The sequence below is a fragment of the Sphaeramia orbicularis genome, unplaced genomic scaffold (assembly GCF_902148855.1).
Source record: "Sphaeramia orbicularis unplaced genomic scaffold, fSphaOr1.1, whole genome shotgun sequence".
NCBI lineage: Eukaryota > Metazoa > Chordata > Actinopteri > Kurtiformes > Apogonidae > Sphaeramia > Sphaeramia orbicularis.
In genome coordinates, this window is record NW_021941461.1 from 37,501 (window position 1) to 58,109 (window position 20,609).

The window sequence follows — 20,609 nt, forward strand, 5'->3', positions numbered from 1 at the left end:
GGATCAAAAGCACTTTATGGCCAAGTCAGTTAGCATTAGCATTAGCCGACCTCTGACCCCTCACACTCCTGCAGAACCAGTGGATCAGAACCAGTGGGTCAGAACCAGAACCGTCTGTCCCCTGTCCATGTGGTGCTTGTTCTCTCCTGTTCTTTCAAACTGATTTTCTCGCTGTCGAACATTTGCATCTTTGATCTTTATCAAATACTGTGATGTGTTGAAGTCTGTGGGACGTTCAAGACCGTAGGAAAACACAGCACTGACTCAGAGCCACGTCCACACTGTTGCCCTGTCTGTTGCTTTGTCTTCCAGGGAGGCGTGTCCAGGAGGAGGGCGGAGCTGGAGGCAGGGTCACGTTGTCGTCATGGTTCTGCTGTGGATGTTTCTACACAGACACGGTAAGAAACATGACATTTATATGAAACACCGACATTTTTACGAAACATCGTCATTTATACGAAACGTCGTCATTTATACAAAACACCATCGTTTTTACGAAACACCGTCATTTATATGAAACAAAGATATTTAAACAAAACATCGTCATTTATATGAAACACCGACATTTATACGAAACATCGTCATTTATACGAAAAGCCAAGTTTTCCGTTTTTCCACCTGTTTTTAAATTATGACGTTATTCTCATAATATTACGGTTTTATTCTCCAAAAATGCCAACTTTATTCTCATAATGTTACGACATAAATTGACTCTTTGTTTTTGACTTTATTCTCATAAAATTGCAGGTTTTATCTGGTTATTTTACGACTTTATTTCCACAGTGACGTGTATTTTTTCTTTGGTGGCGCTAATACACCTCCGTACATGATCATTCATATATTAAAGGGTTAACGTTCCAAACACTTTAACTGTGACGGAAAAGCTTTAATGCAACGTTTTCATGCGACTGCAGTCACTTCTGTCATTTCCATCTGTCATTATTGTCTTTTTTCCCATGTTTCCCTCTGGTTGTTTCCTCTGTTTTTTCTTCTGTTTTTTTTCTTTTTTCCTGTTTTTCCCATATTTTCCTGTTTTTTTTCCTCTGTTTTTTCCTGGTTTGTTCATGTGCTTCAATCATCCATCACCGTCAGTTTCATGTCCATCTCCTCTAAACTCCTCCCTCTTCTGTTCTCCTAAACTCCTCCCTCTTCTGTTCTCCTAAACTCCTCCCTCTTTGGTTCTCGTAGATCTCGTCTGTTTTCACTCCATAAATGTTTGAGTTTGTCGATCGTGTTCAGTTTAATTCTGTTTTTATTTGACTGGTTTTATGGACGTTTGTTCAGAGAAATGTGGAGGAAACACACGTCTGTGCAGGAGCTGGTCTAGACCAAGGGGGGTCAGATCAGTCTAGACCAGGGGAGTCAGACTGGCTCAGTGGACCCAGACCCAGGGGGGTAAAGGGGGACACCTGGGACCGGCTCAGTGGACCCAGACCCAGGGGGGGTAAAGGGGGACACCTGGGACCGGCTCAGTGGACCCAGACCCAGGGGGGGTAAAGGGGGACACCTGGGACCGGCTCAGTGGACCCAGACCCAGGGAGGGTAAAGGGGGACACCTGGGACCGGCTCAGTGGACCCAGACCCAGGGAGGGTAAAGGAGGACACCTGGGACCGGCTCAGTGGACCCAGACCCAGGGAGGGTAAAGGAGGACACCTGGGGACCGGCTCAGTGGACCCAGACCCAGGGGGGGTAAAGGGGGACACCTGGGACTGGCTCAGTGGACCCAAACCCAGGGGGGTAAAGGGGGACACTTGGGACCAGCTCAGTGGACCCAGACCCAGGGGGGTAAAGGGGGACACTTGGGACCAGCTCAGTGGACCCAGACCCAGGGGGGGTAAAGGGGATTGCCCCTCCCACTGCCTTGTTCTGCCCTCCTCTGCTTCTTCCAGCCAATCAGATGGGCTGTTTCAGGTCTAACCCAGTACCTGGGACTCTTCAGACCCCCTTAAGGACTAAAGTGTCAGGGGGGAGGGGCATCCTTAAAGCCCCTCCCCCCTGTGGTCATTTTGGGATGTTTGGGTCTTTAAGGATTAAAGTGGACGTTTGGGTCTTTAAGGGTTAATACATGAACCTGGTTCTGATCCGTCTGAAGGTTAAACCTCCTCTGGAGATTATCTGTTCATGAAAGACACGAGGGTGGATGGGGGGGGGGGGCGCACCTGGTCCGGGGTGCGGAGGTGGGGGGGACATGTGGGGGGTGGCTGTGCGTCCTCTGTTCTTCTAATCAGTTTTCATTTATCTCCATGATGCTGCATCAGTTCGTTCGGTGCTGAATGAACAAAGGCTGATTATCTGATGGTTCAGACCAAACAGGGCTGAAGGTTAAAGCAGGACGACGACACGAAGATGGAGGAGGAGGCGGAGGCCGAGGAGGAGGAGGAGGAGGAGGAGGAGGAGGAGGAGGAGGAGGAGGAGGAGGAGGAGGAGGAGGAGGAGGAGGAGGAGGAGTTAAATAGAGTTAAAGCTGAAAACGATCATGGATGAGATCAGAACAGAAACCATGGAAACCACCAAACAGATATTAGAGAGCAGGAGGGAGTATGAAATGACCTGAGAGGTACCAAACAGTACCAGTATAAGTACCAGCATCAGTACCAGTACTAGTACCCCTCATCAGTATCGGGACCAGTGTCAGTACCAGCACCAGTTGGTTCTGGGGTTCGTTCTTTGGGTTCTAGGGTTAGTTAGTTTGTGTTCTGCAGCTGAATCCTCCTTCCAGCTGCTTCCATAATCTTTCACCTGTGGACAGATCCACATTCCTCTGTTTCAACAGAAACAGAAGTAAAAGTGTGGAGTGTGTGGATGAAAGCCAGTTCAGCTGCGAAAAGAGAAGGAAACGAAGGACCGAAGGAGGGAAGAGGAGAAGGTGAAGGAGAAGAAGGAAGGAGTGAGGGAGGAGAGAGGGAGGAGTGAGGGAAAAGAGAGAGATGAATGAGGGAGGAGAAGAAGGAAAGAGTGAGGGATGAGTGAGGGAGGAGAAGAAGGAATGAGTGAGGGAGGAGAAGAAGGAATGAGTGAGGGATGAGTGAGGGAGGAGAAGAAGGAATGAGGGAGGGATGAGTGAGGGAGGAGAAGAAGGAGGGAGTGAGAGATGAGAGAGGGAGGAGTGAAGGAGGAGAAGAAGGAATTCAATTCAATTCAGTTTTATTTGTACAGCCCAATATCACAACAAGGTTATCTCAAAGGGCTTTACAGAGGCAGTTGGAGTAAACAACAGTCAAATAAACAGCAAGAAAATGAGTAGTGTCCAGGGCATCCCCCGTCCTTAGACCCTCCTTCTCGGCAAGGAAAAACAGGAAGGTAGGAAAAAGGAAGGAGGTGAGGGAGGAGGGGGAGGAGAAGAAGGAAGGAGTGAGGGAGGAGAGAGGAATGCAGCAGCAAGAATGTGAGCGAAATGTTAGAAAGGACAGAGCGCTGAAAGGAGAGAAGGGCAGGTCCATGGAAGTGGACCAGTGGACTGGATTACAGGACCAGGGAGCCTCAGCCGCCACTGGAGGGTATGGGGTGCGGGTATCAGGTGTCTGGTGGTACGGGTACCAGGTATGGGGTACGGGTATCAGGTGTCTGGGGTACCAGGTACCAGGTATGGGGGTACCAGGTATCAGGTGTCTGGGGTACGGGGTACCAGGTATGGGGTACCGGGTATCAGGTGTCTGGGGTACCGGGTACCAGGTATGGGGTACGGGTATCAGGTGTCTGGGGTACCGGGTATGGGGTAACGGGTATCAGGTGTCTGGGGTATCGGGTATGGGGTACCGGGTATCAGGTGTCTGGGGTATGGGGTATCAGGTGTCTGGGGTACCGGGTATGGGGTACCGGGTATCAGGTGTCTGGGGTATGGGGTATCAGGTGTCTGGGGTACTGGGTACAGGTATGGGGTACCGGGTATCAGGTGTCTGGGGTACCGGGTATCAGGTGTCTGGGGTACCGGGTATGGGGTACCGGGTATCAGGTGTCTGGGGTACCGGGTACTGGGTATGGGGTACCGGGTATCAGGTGTCTGGGGTACCGGGTATGGGGTACGGGTATCAGGTGTCTGGGGTACCGGGTACCAGGTATGGGGTACCGGGTATCAGGTGTCTGGGGTACGGGTATCAGGTGTCTGGGGTACCAGGTATCAGGTGTCTGGGGTACCGGGTACCGGGTATGAGGTACGGGTATCAGGTGTCTGGGGTATGGGGTATCAGGTGTCTGGGGTACTGGGTACCAGGTATGGGGTACCGGGTATCAGGTGTCTGGGGTACCGGGTATCAGGTGTCTGGGGTACCGGGTATCAGGTGTCTGGGGTACCGGGTACTGGGTATGGGGTACCGGGTATCAGGTGTCTGGGGTACCGGGTATGGGGTACCGGGTATCAGGTGTCTGGGGTACCGGGTACCAGGTATGGGGTACCGGGTATCAGGTGTCTGGGGTACCGGGTATCAGGTGTCTGGGGTACCGGGTATCAGGTGTCTGGGGTACCGGGTACCGGGTATGAGGTACCGGGTATCAGGTGTCTGGGGTATGGGGTATCAGGTGTCTGGGGTACCGGGTACTGGGTATGGGGTACTGGGTATCAGGTGTCTGGGGTATGGGGGTACCAGTATGAGGTGTTGAGTATCAGATACCGGGTTTGAGGTATCAGGTATCAGGGACCAGGTTTCAGGTGCTGGGTGTCATACAGGATCAGGGCTCAGGTGTATCAGGTATCACAGAGACAGCTGAAGGTTCTTCCTTTTCTTCAGATTGGTTCTATGTCATTGTGCTTGTGTTCTGTGAGTCCGGGTCCGTGTGGTGGTTCTGTATAGGTTCTCAGGATGTCTGGTTGGTTTGGGTTTGTCCACGTCCTGGTTCTTCTGGGTTCTACTGGACTGGTTAGTTTTAATTGGACACACTGACCCTGTGTTTGATCTGTTTACTTTCATATAAATGTTCTCCTTTAATTTTGTCCTTACATGTTCTCCTTAAATGTTCTTAAACATTCTCCTTAAATGTTCTCCATAAATGTTCCCCTTAAATGTTCTCCTTTAGTGTTCTCCTTAAATGTTCTAGTTTAGTGTTCTCTTTAAATGTTCTCCTTAAACGTTCTCCTTAAATGTTCTCCTTAAACGCTCTCCTTAAACTTTCTCCGTCCTGGACCTAGACCTCCTCTGTGGGTCCAGATGGGACCCTGCTGGGTTCTCCTGTGGACTCTAAAGGTTCCTCTGTGTTCCGTAGAACACTCTCAGCTCCTGTCGTCTCCTCATGTTTCACTGACTCCATTTGCCGTTAAAGCTCCGTCCGTGTCGTCGCTGTTTTCCAGCCGGCGTTCTGTGGCCGAACAAAGGCCCGTCTGTGTGCGTCTGTAAACCAACACTGGAGGACATGAGGTTCACACGACGCCTTTTCAACACTGGAATAAAGCCGTCTGCACCCATCAGAACCACCGGGTCTGGACCAGCAGAACCACACCCACCAGAACCACTGGGTCTGGACCAGCAGAACCACACCCACCAGAACCACCAGGTCTGGACCAGCAGAACCATGAAGCATGACAGGGTTTAGTTCTAAAAGGGTTTTAACGTACAGAAGAACAAACATTGTTAATGTGTCGCTGTTCATGGTGCGTTCGAGTGTCGGTGCTTTCAAACTGTGGTGCATTCAAGTGTCAGTGTGTCCTAGCCATGGTGCGTTTGAGTGTCGGTGCGTTCGAACCATGGTGCGTTCGAGTGTCGGTGCATTCTAACCATGGTGCATTCGAGTGTCGGTGCATTCAAACCGTGGTGCATTCGAGTGTTATTCCAAGTGTCACCTTGCTGACTCTCCATTCACTGCCGTCATTAATCAAACCCAACATAAATGTTAAGGACTCCTCCCCCTTGACCCCGCCCACTTCTTAAACAGTTGTTCTTATTGGAGGCCTTGGCGTCTGTTTTCTGCTCAAGGGTTTAAATAACGAGGTGAAGTCGTTATTACGACGGCGCTGGAAAGACTGAAGGACCAACGCTGGAACGCAGCCCTTACATTTATGGGGGGGGGGGGCGGAGCCTGTTTTCTAGTTCAGTGAGTTCATCCGTTAACGAGTGGACGTAAATCTGCTGAAACAGGAAATGGAATCAGGCCGATAAAGGAGGACTGTGGATGTGTGCCAGGTTGGACTGGGACCAGGGTCCGGTTTGTCCAGTTGAATCTGTCCATCCATCTGTCTGTCCACCTGTCCGTCCATCTGTCTGTCCATCTGTCCGTCCATCTGTCTGTCCATCTGTCCATCCATATGTCTGTTCATCTGTCTGTCCATCTGTCCATCCATCTGTCTGTTCATCTGTCCATCCGTCTGTCTGTCCATCTGTCCGTCCATCTGTCTGTCCATCTGTCCGTCCATCTGTCTGTTCATCTGTCCATCCGTCTGTCTGTCCATCTGTCCGTCCATCTGTCCGTCCGTCTGTTCATCTGTCCATCCATCTGTCCGTCCATCTGTCTGTCCATCTGTCTGTTCATCTGTCCATCCGTCTGTCTGTCCATCTGTCCATCCATCTGTCCGTCCATCTGTCCATCCATCTGTCCGTCCATCTGTCCGTCCATCTGTCCATCCGTCTGTCCGTCCATCTGTCCGTCCGTCTGTCTGTCCATCTGTCCGTCCGTCTGTCCGTCCATCTGTCCGTCCGTCTGTCCGTCCATCTGTCCGTCCGTCTGTCTGTCCATCTGTCTGTCCGTCTGTCCGTCCATCTGTCCGTCCATCTGTCTGTCCATCTGTCCGTCCATCCATCTGTCCATCTGTTCGTCCAACTGTCCGTCCATCTGTCCGTCCATCTGTCCGTCCATCCGTCTGTCCATCTGTTCGTCCAACTGTCCGTCCATCTGTCCGTCCATCCGTCCGTCCATCTGTCCGTCCATCTGTCTCCATCTTTAATCTGACTTCAGTGTGGACGTCTTCGTTGTTTTGTTTTTTTGTCTCTGGACAATCAGCTGTTTGAAGGCGTATGTCCATCATCATTTTCATCGACAACATTTTGAATTTTTGACAGATGTTTTCTCTGTTCTAACTGTTCCGTTCCTTCTCCTGGTCCATCTGTGGATGCTTTAGAACATGTCAGTGGTTCCACATATCAGTCTAGTTCCTATTGGTCACTGATAGAAGTCATATATGGACTGTGATTGGATGAGTTCAGTTCTCCTCCAGTGAATGTCCCACCCACTTCTATAGTTAGATTGATCTGCATCCAGAACCAGGACTGGAACCTAGAACAGAACCTGACAACCTCACACATTCTCCTGGTTCTGGTCCACATAGAACAGACTCTGATGGTCAGGGACACTGGGACTAGTTTGACTTATTTAGTTCAGCAGGAGGAGGGGGAGGGGCTAAACAGATGGAGGCGGATCCATCAGATCTGATAAATATTAGATAAAACCAGTGAATGTGATTGGTCCAGGTCCAGGTGCACATGCAGGCCCAGGTTCAGACCCAGGTCTGGGTGCAGGTGCAGGTTCAGGTTCAGGTTCAGGTTCAGGTTCAGACCAAGGTTATTATCGTTAACGAAAACGAACGAAATGACGAAAACTAAAATTGAAAAAACATTTTCGTTAACTGAAATAAATAAAAACTCTAAATAAAAGAAACAACGATAACTAACTGAAACTGTATTGTGTGTTTACAAAACTAACTAAAACGGATAAAAATTAGGGATAAAATTCCCTTCGTTTTCGTCTTTGTCAGTGTTGGATTGAAATCAAATTAATTATTCCAGCAGTTTTAACTAGCGGCACCAGTCTGTCATGTCTGCTCACTGTGGTTTCCAGTGGTCTTCTGGTCCCCACTCCACCTGGAACACACAGACTAACGCTGGGCCACAGCAGCTCAGTCCTGTCTGGGGTTTACTGGAGTGATGAGTGGGTCAGTTTTTTGTTTTTTTTTTTGTGCTCACTGTGTGTGTGTGAGTGAACGAGACACAGCAGAGCAGAATGACAGACAATGTCAGACAGGGATTTGAACTAGCATCCAGGTAAAAACTGGAGAGTTTATCACCATGAAAAGGCCTTCCAAGGCCTGAACTGCACAGTTTAGAAGAGGAGAAAAGAGGAGGAGGAAAACTAATCCAATTACAGAGGGATGGAACCTGTTATGTTAAAAAAAAAAAAAAAAAAAGTTTGATGTTACTAGCTACAGCTAGCTGAACTGAAATGAAGCAAAGTTGGCTAACAATGGAACTGGAGATGATTAAGAGATGAGAGATCTGATAAGGTGTGGTTTACTGATGAGGAACTGGGTTAGATATGTTTATATCTGTTTCTATGTGGTTTAACTGCTGGTTAGCTGGTTTATATATGTTTCTATCTGGTTTACTGCTGGCAGCTTTGTGCATCTCCTCTCACGCTTTGCACATCTTTGCATTGTTTTCACGTAAGTGACGTTGTGTATGGATCGCACCGCCACCCCCCCAACCTGCTCTAGGGAATTTCTACATTGTACGGAACATGTGTTTGTGTCTGTGCTCAGTCAGTGAGCCGCCCTAACCCCACCCCCAAATAAAGTGTCCAGGGAAACCCACTGATCCGTGCCTCACTAATTTCTTTGAATAGGATGGTGAGGAAGATAAAATATATGAAATAACTAAAACTAAACTAAAACTAAGCATTCAGGAAAAAAAAGATAACTAATAAAAACTCGCAAACGTGCTCTAAAAACTAATTAAAACGAACTGAATTAGGGAAAGAAAAAAGTCAAAACTAAATAAAACTAAACTATTATTAAAAATCCAAAACTATTATAACCTTGGTTCAGACCCAGGTCTGGGTGCTGGTGCAGGTCCAGGTCCAGGTTCATGTAGGGTTACAGCCTGTGTCTCTGTCAGTGGTGGACTGTTTCCTGTGCAGTTAAAGGTCATTTCCTGTTGGTGGTATTTGCATGGATGGACTTCCTGTCTGAGCTTTGATCTGTTTATCATCTGCTGTCAGTGGACTAAAGCAGCAGCAGGAGGAAGGCTTTAAGCACGTCTGCTGTCAAATGGAACCAGGGTTTAAGGGGTAAGGGGTAAAGGGTTTAAGGGTTAAAGGGTTAACGGTCTGTGTCACTTAAACTCCTCTGTACTCACGTTTATTGTGTTGCCGTGGGAAACCAACTGTTGAGAATACCTTCTGTTTGGACAGAGGTGGAACCTGGACTGTGTCGCTCACCAGTCCGTTGTTCCCAGAGGGTTCTGGTTCTGTTGGACTAGGAGGTACTGGTTCTGCTGGTCCAGGGGGTTCTGGTTCTGTTGGTCCAGGAGGTTCTGGTTCTGCTGGTCTAGGAAGTTCTGGTTCTGTTGGTCAAGGAGACTTTGGTTCTGTTGGTCCAGGAGGTTCTGGTTCTGCTGGTCCAGGAGGTTCTGGTTCTGTTGGCCCAGGAGGTTGTGGCTCTGCTGGTCCAGGAGGCTCTGGTTCTGTTGGTCCAGGAGGTTCTGGTTCTGTTGGTCCAGTAGGTTCTGGTTCTGCTGGTCCAGGAGGTTCTGGTTCTGTTGGTCCAGGAGATTGTGGTTCTGCTGGTCCAGGAGGTTCTAGTTCTGTTGGTCCAGGAGGCTCTGGTTCTGCTGCTCCAGGAGGTTCTGGTTCTGGTTCTACTGGTCCAGGACTGGACTCGTCTCAGCTCAATTGGATAAGTGGAAACATGAGCAGCTTTTAGTTTTTTTTAGGATCAACTGGGTCGTTTCCAGACTCTGAAACCCACACAAAGGACACGCCCCCCCCCCCCCCTCCCCCCTCGGGGGAGTGTAGACTTCTCTTACTCTGATGGGCTGATTTCATTCAGTGTCTTTGTGGGAAACTGAGTCTGGAATGTGACTCCACTGTCAGTGGGAAAATGGACTGTTTCCATGTTGAATCCAAATGTTCCACAGTGTTCCTAAATGTTCCACAGTGTTCCTAAATCTTCCTAAATGTCACTGACTTTACCGTCTGCTTGGTTCCTTCAGTTCTCCTGTTCTAATGGATCGTTCTAGAACATCTGCAGGTCTAAGGCTGTGAACTATGTGTGGTTGATGGTCAGTTCCTGTTGGTTCTAACTCCTGTTTGTTCTGCTTTGTTCAGTTTTTGAGGTTCCTCGGTTCTGTCTTCATTAAATCCTGCTTCTGTTTGAGCTTGGACTTGGTCTCAGTGTCTTCAGCTTCAGCTCTGTTTCCTGGGGCTGAAGGGGTTAAACCCTCCAACACAGCGGTGTTTGTGACGTTCCCAGTTGCGTCGGCGGTGGTTTTGGCGAAGCTCCGTCTGAGCTCAACTGGGTCCATTGTTCCACACAGAGAGCCTCCATTCTTCCCAGTTTCCATGTGTGTGCTGGTGTCTGCTGAAGTTCATGGTTCCAAACACCGACCGTTTCACTCTGAGTTCAGTCCAACGAGTCCAATCAGGATGGACGTGTTCCGGAAAACCACGGCAGTGGGTTGGACTTCTGTGGAACCTTCAGCACTTCAAGGAGTTCCATCATTTCAGTAGTTTGAAGATTCAGTCTGCTGGTGGAGCTGTAGATCAGCTGTAGATCAGCTGTAGATCAGCTGTAGATCTAGTCCATTGGTTGGTGGCAGACTTCTGGGTCCAGATCTTCCACCTCCTGGACTTCATCCTTGTCAGTACCGGGGTGGGGGGGTTTGTTCTGGTCATAGTAACAGGATTAGAAAACTAATAAAACTATTGGATTAAAAATGAATAATATCTGATAAATATTGGACCAATCAACTGTTACTGTTTACAGGAGTCTGTTATTGAAATAAATAAATAAATAAAAGTGTGATGAACTGTAGAAGTCAGCTGTGTACAGACACACAAACACACAGATATATGTGATTAGTGATTATATATATATATATATATATATATATATATATATATATATACACACACACACACAGGGTGGGGAAGCAAAATGTACAATATTTTGAGGCAGGGATTGAAAGTCAGTGTATGACCAATTAGTTTATTGAAAGTCATGAGAATTTATTTGCCACAAGAAAATGTCCATAATAGAAAATGTTTTTATTCTATGTGTCCTCCTTCTTTCTCAATAACTGCCTTCACATGCTTCCTGAAACTTGCGCAAGTGTTCCTCAAATATTGGGGTGACAACTTCTCCCATTCTTCTTTAATAGTATCTTCCAGACTTTCTGGTAATAGTTTTGCTCATAGTCATTCTCTTCTTTCCATTATAAACAGTCTTTATGGACACTCCAACTATTTTTGAAATCTCCTTTGGTGTGACGAGTGCATTCAGCAAATCACACACTCTTTGACGTTTGCTTTCCTGATTACTCATATGGGCAAAAGTTTCTGAAAAGGTATGGATAATAGTGTTAGGTATGATTATGACATCAGTATATGTTTGGGTTCAAAACCACTGACGTAGTGTCTGCTGAGAAAAAACAACTAAATGTTCATTGGAAATTTTGCTTCCCCACCCTTTATGTGTACATATATATATATATATATATATATATATATATATATATATATATATATATATATATATATATATATGTATGTATATATATATATATATATATATATATATATATATGTGTGTGTGTGTAGGTGTGTGTGTGTGTATGTGCAGAAGTGCTGCCTCTAACCTCTGCCCTCCGTCTGCATGTGCATGGGTTTGTTTTAACCTGATGGAAACTGACTCTGATGGTGGATGTTCACTTCTGTGTCCACCAGCCAATCACTGATGGACTGACTGGATGTATGATTGTGTGGTTGGTTGGTTGGTTGGTTGGTTGGTTGGTTGGTTGGTTGGCTGACTCCTGTCTGGGCTGCTGCTCTGTCCTTTTCCTTCTGACTGGCCTTCTTTGGGCCTCTTGTCTCTTCTGGTCTTTGGTCTTGAGGTCCTCCGTGGTGGTCTTCAGTCTGGACTTCTGCGTCTTCTGGTCTTGAATCGTCCTCATCCTCTAACGGTTATGGTCCATGTTGTCTGGTCTTCTGTCCTCCTTCGTCCCCTTCTCCTTCTGTCTTTGGTCTTAACCCTCTTGGTCCTTCTAGTGCAGGGGTGTCAAACTCGGTCACCTTCAGACCACTCGGATCTGAGATGAGCCGGACCAGTCCAAAAATAACACAACAACTTAGAGAACATATGGAACACGCCAACGTTCTGTCTATCATGTAAGGTGAAAAATGTCCAATTCCATTCTGAAAATGTGTCCATGTGTTGGACACCCCTGTTCTAGTGTGGTACCTCCTTGACCTCGGCCGTCGTCTAGTAAACATCATGAACCTTGGTTTTATCGTGTCGCTCCACCAGCGCTGGGCTGCGGTTCCCCCGACTGTAACCAGGTTCTGCAGGAGCCCCAGGGGGAGTTCAGGTCGCCCTGTTACCCCCAGAAGTACCCCAACTCCCTGGCCTGCAGGTGGAGCATGCGGGCCCCCGCCGGCTTCATCATCCAGCTCTCCTTCCTGGACTTTGACCTGGAGGAGGCGCCGGGCTGCATCTACGACCGGGTGGTGGTCAACACGGGTGGCACCGACATCAAGTTCTGCGGTTTAACGGCTGACGGGCTGACGCTTAACTCCACCGGCAACGTGATGGAGCTGACGTTCACCTCTGACTTCAGTATTCAGAAGAAGGGCTTTTATGTTAGCTTCAGGCACGGTAGGTCCAGGATCACGCCTCCTACCGGGGCAATGCACTCTGGGAAATGTAACTAAACAAGCCCGCCTTCATGGTTGAGGCCTCATCCAAATGCTGATGTTACTTCCACAGTTGAATTCACATCTGACCACAATGGCCAGGTTCTCCAGATTTAATGTTTGAAGGTCATCGAGAGCACCACAGCAAAATGTGTAAAGATTTCCAAACAGGAAATGGTCATCTGAGGTGTTTTCACTGAAAAAAAACAGATTTCCACCCATTTAATGATGGTTTTGTGCGTTATCACCAACATCGGTTAGTTCTGTCCCAGCTGAGTCAGATCCTTCATCTGTAGAGTTGAACTTGAGGATAAACCTGAGTCTAATATGAGCAGATCATTTACACCTTTTACTGGAATGTGGAACCAAATGGTTTAGAATCGTACCAGGAACATGGTCGATACCGAAAATGAAGAGCCGATTAAAAATCAATCATCAGAGTTTGATACTAGTAGTAATAAATAATACAATTAGTAATAATAGTAGTAGTCACAACAGTGAGTTAATGATATCAAAGGTAACATTTATTATAGTAATAGTAATAATTACGATAAGGAAGTAGTAAAAGTAGTTTCATCGTTAGCTGATTTATGGAAATCAGTTCACACCATTGGAGCCTTTACTATCTACAATTACCTCCTAATATACACTGCACCTAGCATTAGCACCTAACATTAGGACTTAGCGTTAGCACCTAGCATTAGCACTTACCATTAGGAGTTAGCACTAGCACTTAGCATTAGGACTCAGCATTAGCATCTAGTATTAGCAACTATCATTATCACCTAGCATTAGGACTTAACATTAGTACCTAGCATTAGCACCGAGCATTAGCACCTAGCATTAGGACTTGTCATTAGCACCTAGCATTAGGACTTAGCATTAGCACCTAGCACATAGCACTTACCACTACGAATTAGCACTAGCACTTACCATTAGGACTTAGTCTTAGCACTTAGCATTAGGACTTAGCATTAGCACCTAACAGTAGCACCTAGCATTAGGACTTAGCATTAGCACCTAGCATTAGCACCTAGCATTAGGACTTAGCTGTCTCTGAAGACACTGGTTTCTTGGTGGGCAGACCTGTGTAAACCTGTTTTTAATGGGGGGGGCAGACCTGATCCAGGCAGGAATGGAACCCACAACCCTATGCTGGTGCCCCCAGCGCCCCCATGCTGCAGACAGAGGCTCTGACACGTTCACAGACTGTGTTTTAAGGCTTCAAACATCTAAAGGGAAGCTGCGGTCGATGGCCCAGCGTGTTTATTGAGTTTATGTTGAGGTTCAAAGATTTGAGGAGATCAAGGACAGACGGAGGAACGAAAATTAAAACTGCTCCAATCAATAGGTTGTTATTTTACCTTGATCATCGTCATCTTCATCACCATCATCACCTTCATCATCATCCTCCTCAGTTCTGCAGCTTTGGTCTAGTCTATTCATGCATTTCACCACCTGACGATCCAGAAGCAGAACAGACACAGATGGACGTTTGAGTCATCACAGACAGGCTTGGGTTGGGTCGGAATTATACCAGTCAAATATGTGAGGAAAAAGAAATGGTGACCAATCAGAAACCGAAAAAAAAAGCAGAAAAAAAAAAACCCAAAAAAAGGAAACCGAAAAAAGAAAGAAACAGAAAAAGGAAACCAAAAAAAACAAAACAAACAAAAAAAGAAACCAAAAAAAGGGGAAAAAAAAGAAACTGAAAATCCCTCTGGTTCATCAGGGTTTAGACACAACTTTAATTATGAGGCTGTTTGAAGAACCAGAGAAAAAACGGTCACATTTAAGACGAAGCCTCCGTTTAGACTAAAGGTACATGTGTCCATACGTGACCTGGATCTGATCTGTTAAAGATAGTCTGAACAGCACTAATCTGACCCAGACCACTGTCATATGTGGTCCTAAATCTGACCCAGAACACTGTCATATGTGGTCCTAAATCTGACCCAGAACACTGTCATATGTGGTCCTAAATCTGACCCAGACCACTGTCATATGTGGTCCTAAATCTGACCCAGACCACTGTCATATGTGGTCCTAAATCTGACCCAGAACACTGTCATATGTGGTCCTAAATCTGACCCAGAACACTGTCATATGTGGTCCTAAATCTGACCCAGACCACTGTCATATGTGGTCCTAAATCTGACCCAGACCACTGTCATATGTGGTCCTAAATCTGACCCAGAACACTGTCATATGCGGTCCTAAATCTGACCCAGAACATTGTCATATGCGGTCCTAAATCTGACCCAGACCACTGTCATATGTGGTCCTAAATCTGACCCAGAACATTGTCATATGCGGTCCTAAATCTGACCCAGAACACTGTCATATGCGGTCCTAAACCTGACCCAGAACACTGTCATATGTGGTCCTAAATCTGACCCGGTCCACTTTCGTATGTGGTCCTAAATCTGACCCGGTCCATTTTCGTATGTGGTCCTAAATCTGACCTGGACCACTTTCAAATGCAGTCCTAAATCTGACCCGGACCACTTTCATATGAGGTCCTAAATCTGACCCAGACCACTTTCATATATGGTCCTAAATCTGACCCGGACCACTTTCATATATGGTCCTAAATCTGACCCGGACCACTTTCATATATGGTCCTAAATCTGACCCGGACCACTTTCATATATGGTCCTAAATCTGACCCGGACCACTTTCATATATGGTCCTAAATCTGACCCGGACCACTTTCATATATGGTCCTAAATCTGACTGGAGGAAAACCATATTTCCTTCTGTAAACACAGTGTGTGTCTGTGTGGTCTCGTATTCTATCAGGACCTCTTTTGTGCATGTGGGTCACTTCAGGACCTCTTTAGTGCATGTGGGTCACTTCAGGACCTCTTTAGTGCATGTGGGTCACTTCAGGGTCACATTCAGTTCAGACTCAAACCTGATAGAAGTCGCATTTAATGTGGAATATGAACCAACACACAAACAAATAGGATTTCACCCAAAAATCTGAACTGTGCGCTAGACCTCCTGTGGGCGGAGCCTTAGTTCGAGGTTTATGTCAGAAAAGACAGATTTTTTATTGTCACTAATTGTCTTTTTTCTGTGTTCCTGTCTTTTTTTGGTTTCATCCTTCATTTCATTCTGCATCACTTCCATTAAAATCCACATTTTACTTCCTTTTTTCACTTTATTGTTTTCTTCGAACTTTTGTTCTTTTTTCCATGCTGTCTTCTTCCTTCCTTTTTCCTTTTCTTTTCCTTGTCTTCTAGTTGCCGTGGCGCTGAGGAACCAAAAGGTGCGTGTTACTGGCGGTAACGGTCAGGTGACCCAGGTGTCCTCCTCCGTCAACATCCCGACGCTCAGTCAGCTGACCACCTGTTTAGAGGTGGAACGGACTTCACAAAAACAGGTAAAAATGGACCAAAAAAAAATCCCCACAACAAGAACAACAACAATTTTCACATTCAGGAGCAAACATCATTACTGATTTGATGGTTATTGATATTTTCTGTCGGTGTAAGTCGGTCGTACGTCCAGGTCGACTTCCTACAATCGTACGTGGAGTGTTTTTGTGTTTTTATAAAGTGTCATTTCAGTTCTCACTCCAACATCAAACCTGCTTTCTCTGACTCTCTCAACTCCACCCTATGAGCCGCTCCACACAACGACAAACTCGCCATCCTGGGCGACTTCAGTGCCCGAGTAGGTCGCAGTCATCACCTCTGGCAAGGGATCCTCATCGAGCACCAGATTGGAGACTGGAATTCCAACAGACTCCTCCTCCTGGGACTCTGTGTGGAGTACGATCTGACCATCAGCAACAACCTCTTCTGTTTTACAGCCCATCACAACACGACCTGGCAACATCCAAGGTCAAAACACTGGTGTATCGCAGAGACAAGAAGGACATAAGGATCAGCAGATTCCTACCAGGCACTGACGATTACTGGACCGACCACTGGCTGGTAATCTCTCGACTCAACTTCTCTCTCCGTTCTGATTCTTGGTGTCCAGCACTCAAAAACAGAGACTGAAATATGACTGTCGCAAGCTGAAGGATCCAGTAGCATCCCATGCCTTCCTCCTGTTGCGGATGAGGTTACTCAAAGAAAGAGACCCAAGACTGGTTTGCTGACAACAGCATACTGATTGAACATCGGATCAATGCAAAGTGAGTAGAATGAATTGCTTTCGAGGACCACCCAACCAGAAACAACAAGAAACATCCTGATGAAGCAACACAGACGTGCCAAAGATGACTCAGGGAAATCCAAAATGCCTGGTGGCAAGTGAAAGCCCAGGAGCTCCAAAGTTTTGCAGACCAAGGGGACATACGTCTTTTTTCTGCAGGTACCAAGGTTTGGCCCCATCAGGTCATCTGCCGGCACTCTGAAGTGTGCCGAGGGTCATCCCCTGACCTGGTGGGACGTGTCTGCACTTAGAATGCCCTCTTGGAGCCGATTTTGATCACCAGAGGCTTGAAACAACGGTGCGTTGTCTACATCTACCTGAGGTGATTTTCAACAAGATCCCAGTTGACGCGCCTGGTGTGGACATGAGATGAGACCCCTGAGATCCAAAATACGAACATCGAAGAACAGCATCAAGGACTCCGATATGCAGACAACAGTGCCACCCTGACGTCCTCCGGTGTTGACCTCAAACAACACTCTACTCAGAAGCATCCTGCTTCAGGATGGAAGTGAACATGGACAATACCCAAGTCCTCATGCTGCTGATTCCTGGACAGGAAAGATCTGAAGTCTCATCATCATTGGAGGCAAAGAACTGGAAACTGTCAGAGACCTTCCTTACCTCAGTAGCATGCTCACCCAATCAGGAACATTGGAGAGAGATATCAAGAATGGGATCAGATCTCAATGTCACTGGGCCTTTGGGAGACTCAGCAAGTGTGTCTACAACATCCACAGCCTCTCCTTCAGAACAAAGTTCATGGGTTCCATGCAGTCGTCATCTCCATGCTCCTGTATGCATGTGAAACATGAACCCTGTATGGAAAAGACCTGAGGAAGCTCAACTTTTCCAACAGGTTAAGCTTTGTCAGATCCTTTCCATCAAATGGAAAGACCGACACACCAGCAAGGTTCGCAATTGTGCTAAAATGCCAAGCATCAAAACTACCATTCTCAAACATTGACTGGTGGTCCGGACATGTCTTCAGAATAGATCCTTTAAGACTACCAAGAACCATTCTCTACAGCAAACTTAGTCATGGCAAACGACATCACCGAGCCCCGAAGAGAAGATTCAAGGACCAACTCAAGTCCTCCTTTCTCCCCTAACGCCTGGGAAACGAAAGCTGCCAACCGTCCATTATGGCGAAAAGCAGTTCATTCTGGTAGTTCCACCTTTGAGGAGCGGAGAAGGACAAAGGAAGAAGAGAAAAGCAGGCAGTGCAAGGCACGGCAAATCCAACCGAGACCACCGCCCACCCTGCAACCAGTGCCCAACACCCTTCCATACTTGACCTGGACTCATCAGCTGATTTTTTCATTAAGGTGGTACCGGATGAACCAAAACCCTGATTCAAGTGGTGCAGACGACGAAGACAATAAAGTATAAATATGATACTGTATAAATATGCTTCTAATATAAATGAAATAAATATGGTATTTTTTAACAGAAGGAGTGGTTCTTCACCTACTACAGCTCCGACGGTGACATCGCCCTGAGCGTCGGCGCTCATCAGTCTGACATGACACTAATTATTGACGCGGAGGCGTGTTCCATCAACCCCCTGATCAGTCAGAACAACTTCACCTCCACCATGAAACCCTTCTGCATCACGTGGGCGTCATCCAGCGGCCAGGTGGGCGTGTACTCCAACGGCATCTACCAATCCATGATTTGCAGCAGTTTGAGTGGCAGCTCCGTGGCCAGTGGGGGGGTGTTCAGACTGGGAGGTGAGTCTGGACCGGGGATGAGGGTCTGAGGGGTTATGGGAGTTTTTGGGGGAACATTTTCTGTTTCATCTGTACCAACGTCTTGTATTTTATCGTGTTTTTTTAAATTTTTCATATAATAATGAATTAGTTATTATTGACAATGACGACAAAGTTTAGTTGAATAAGTTTAGTACAAAAAACATAAACGATAAACATGGACGTGTGGACGTGAGCCCAGAGTATGATGGGAAAACAGCACCGTCTACGTGACTCTGACAGTGTGATTCCGTCTTCGTCTTCAGGTCAGCATCACTTCGACGGTTTCGTCTACAACTTCCGTTTGTGGGATTTCGCTCTGACATCAACGCAGCTCAAAGCTTTAACCTGCGACAGCCAAGGAAACGTCATTGACTGGGACAACAGTTACTGGGACATCCCCCCGACGCTAGCCCAGACCGACGCCACGCTCAGCTGCAGTGAGTACCCAGACCACGGGTTCAACACCGACACATGGGTTAGGCTTAGCTAACCCTGACCCACTAATGGACAACTATACCCATCATGCTTCAGTGTTCCCGCCAATAATCACCTGAATGTTGACTTTTGCTGCTCTACAGCCTCCGCCCTCAGGGTTAAACCTGCTGTTCTTTTAACTCCGCCCTCAGGGTTAAACCTGCTGTTCTTTTAACTCCGCCCTCAGGGTTAAACCTGCTGTTCTTTTAACTCCGCCCTCAGGGTTAAACCTGCTGTTCTTTTAACTCCGCCCTCAGGATTAAACCTGCTGTTCTTTTGACTCCGCCCTCAGAGTTAAACTTGCTGTTGTTTTAGCTCCGCCCACTAACCTGTGCTTGTCTTCACAGTCTGTTTCCCTCATTGCATTCATTTAACTACGGCTGCTGCGTCCAGTGGTGAGTGAAATTAACAGTGTGTGGATGTGACGAGTGAACTCAACTAACGAGGCATGAAAACACACTCATCTGAAAAGGAACAGATGCAATTGTTTACACTGAAGCCACATTTACACAAACAACAACAGGGTGCAGATCAAAGTTAGGCCCCGCCCACACCGGCTTCATCTAGTGTGGACGCCAGTTAGGCCCCGCCCACAGAATCCGCCTTCCCTGTTCACCTAAATCCAAATGGTTCATTGAAGTCTGTTTTTTTTTTTTTTTAATTCGTTGTGGTTGTTCTTTTGCTTTTGTGTCCCTCCTCATTGGTCGTATTGCATCACATGTTAGAGCCCAGTGCATGCTGGGACTGGCCTCCCTGACAGACAGTGCACAGACCAGTATATACACACATGCGTGCTTGAGAGTAAAACAGTTCAGTTCCATGGACCATTTGAAAACCTGGAACGGAACCGTCTAAGGACAGGTTGAGTTTGATGATGACAGTAAGCTCCGCCCCCTTGGGCATTTCACCTCTTAAACCCTCTGTGTTTCCTCTGCAGGTGTGACTCCACCCAGTACCACGCCCCTCGCCACCACCTGTGTGTCTCCTGGACTGGGCTGTCCAGGTAAGTTCGCGTCTGTCCTCCTGGACCTGGACCTGGACCTGGACCGGGTCCTCTGGTTCCAGAACGATCAGCTTTATGGTCTGTGGTTGATGCGCTGGTTCAGGTGATGGTCCTGATGACTGGTTTTACTGGTTTTTACTGGTTTTAATAGTTTCTACTGGTTTTTACTAGTTTTAATGGTTTTTACTGTTTTTTTACTGGTTTTTACTGGTTTTACTGGTTTAACTGTTTTTTACTGGTTGTACTGGTTCTTACTGATTTTGCTGGTTTTTACTGGTCGTAATGTTTTTTACTGGTTTTTAATTGTTTTAATGGTTTTTACTGTTTTTTTTTTTTTACTGGTTTTACTGGTTTTTACTGGTTTTACTGGTCTTTACTTGATTTACTGTATATATTCTTCTTCTCTTTCTCCTTCTCTTTTTTCTTCTTCTCCTTTTTCTTCTTCTTCTCCATCTCCTTCTCTGTCTTCTTCTTCTCCTTCTTTTTCTTCTTCTCCTTCTGCCTTTTTCCTTCCCTGACTCCATATATTAGTGCTGAGGGGAAATAAACTCCCCAGGACGTAGGTTTGTGTTTCCAGTCTCTGCTCTCTGAGCCTTGTTAAGGA

At 46.8% G+C, this 20,609-nt stretch overlaps 1 protein-coding gene across 1 annotated transcript in view; it reads left to right on the forward strand.

The window, feature by feature from the left end:
- The window catches only part of LOC115415847 (adhesion G-protein coupled receptor G6-like), a 47,106-nt gene that overhangs the window by 4,043 nt on the left and 22,454 nt on the right, over positions 1-20,609 (forward strand). The window contains exons 2-8 of the mRNA XM_030129498.1: positions 313-398; positions 12,219-12,566; positions 15,853-15,992; positions 18,228-18,507; positions 18,792-18,965; positions 19,350-19,397; positions 19,940-20,005. Coding sequence (XP_029985358.1) covers positions 313-398; positions 12,219-12,566; positions 15,853-15,992; positions 18,228-18,507; positions 18,792-18,965; positions 19,350-19,397; positions 19,940-20,005 — 1,142 coding nt within the window. The remainder of the gene's footprint in view (positions 1-312; positions 399-12,218; positions 12,567-15,852; positions 15,993-18,227; positions 18,508-18,791; positions 18,966-19,349; positions 19,398-19,939; positions 20,006-20,609) is intronic.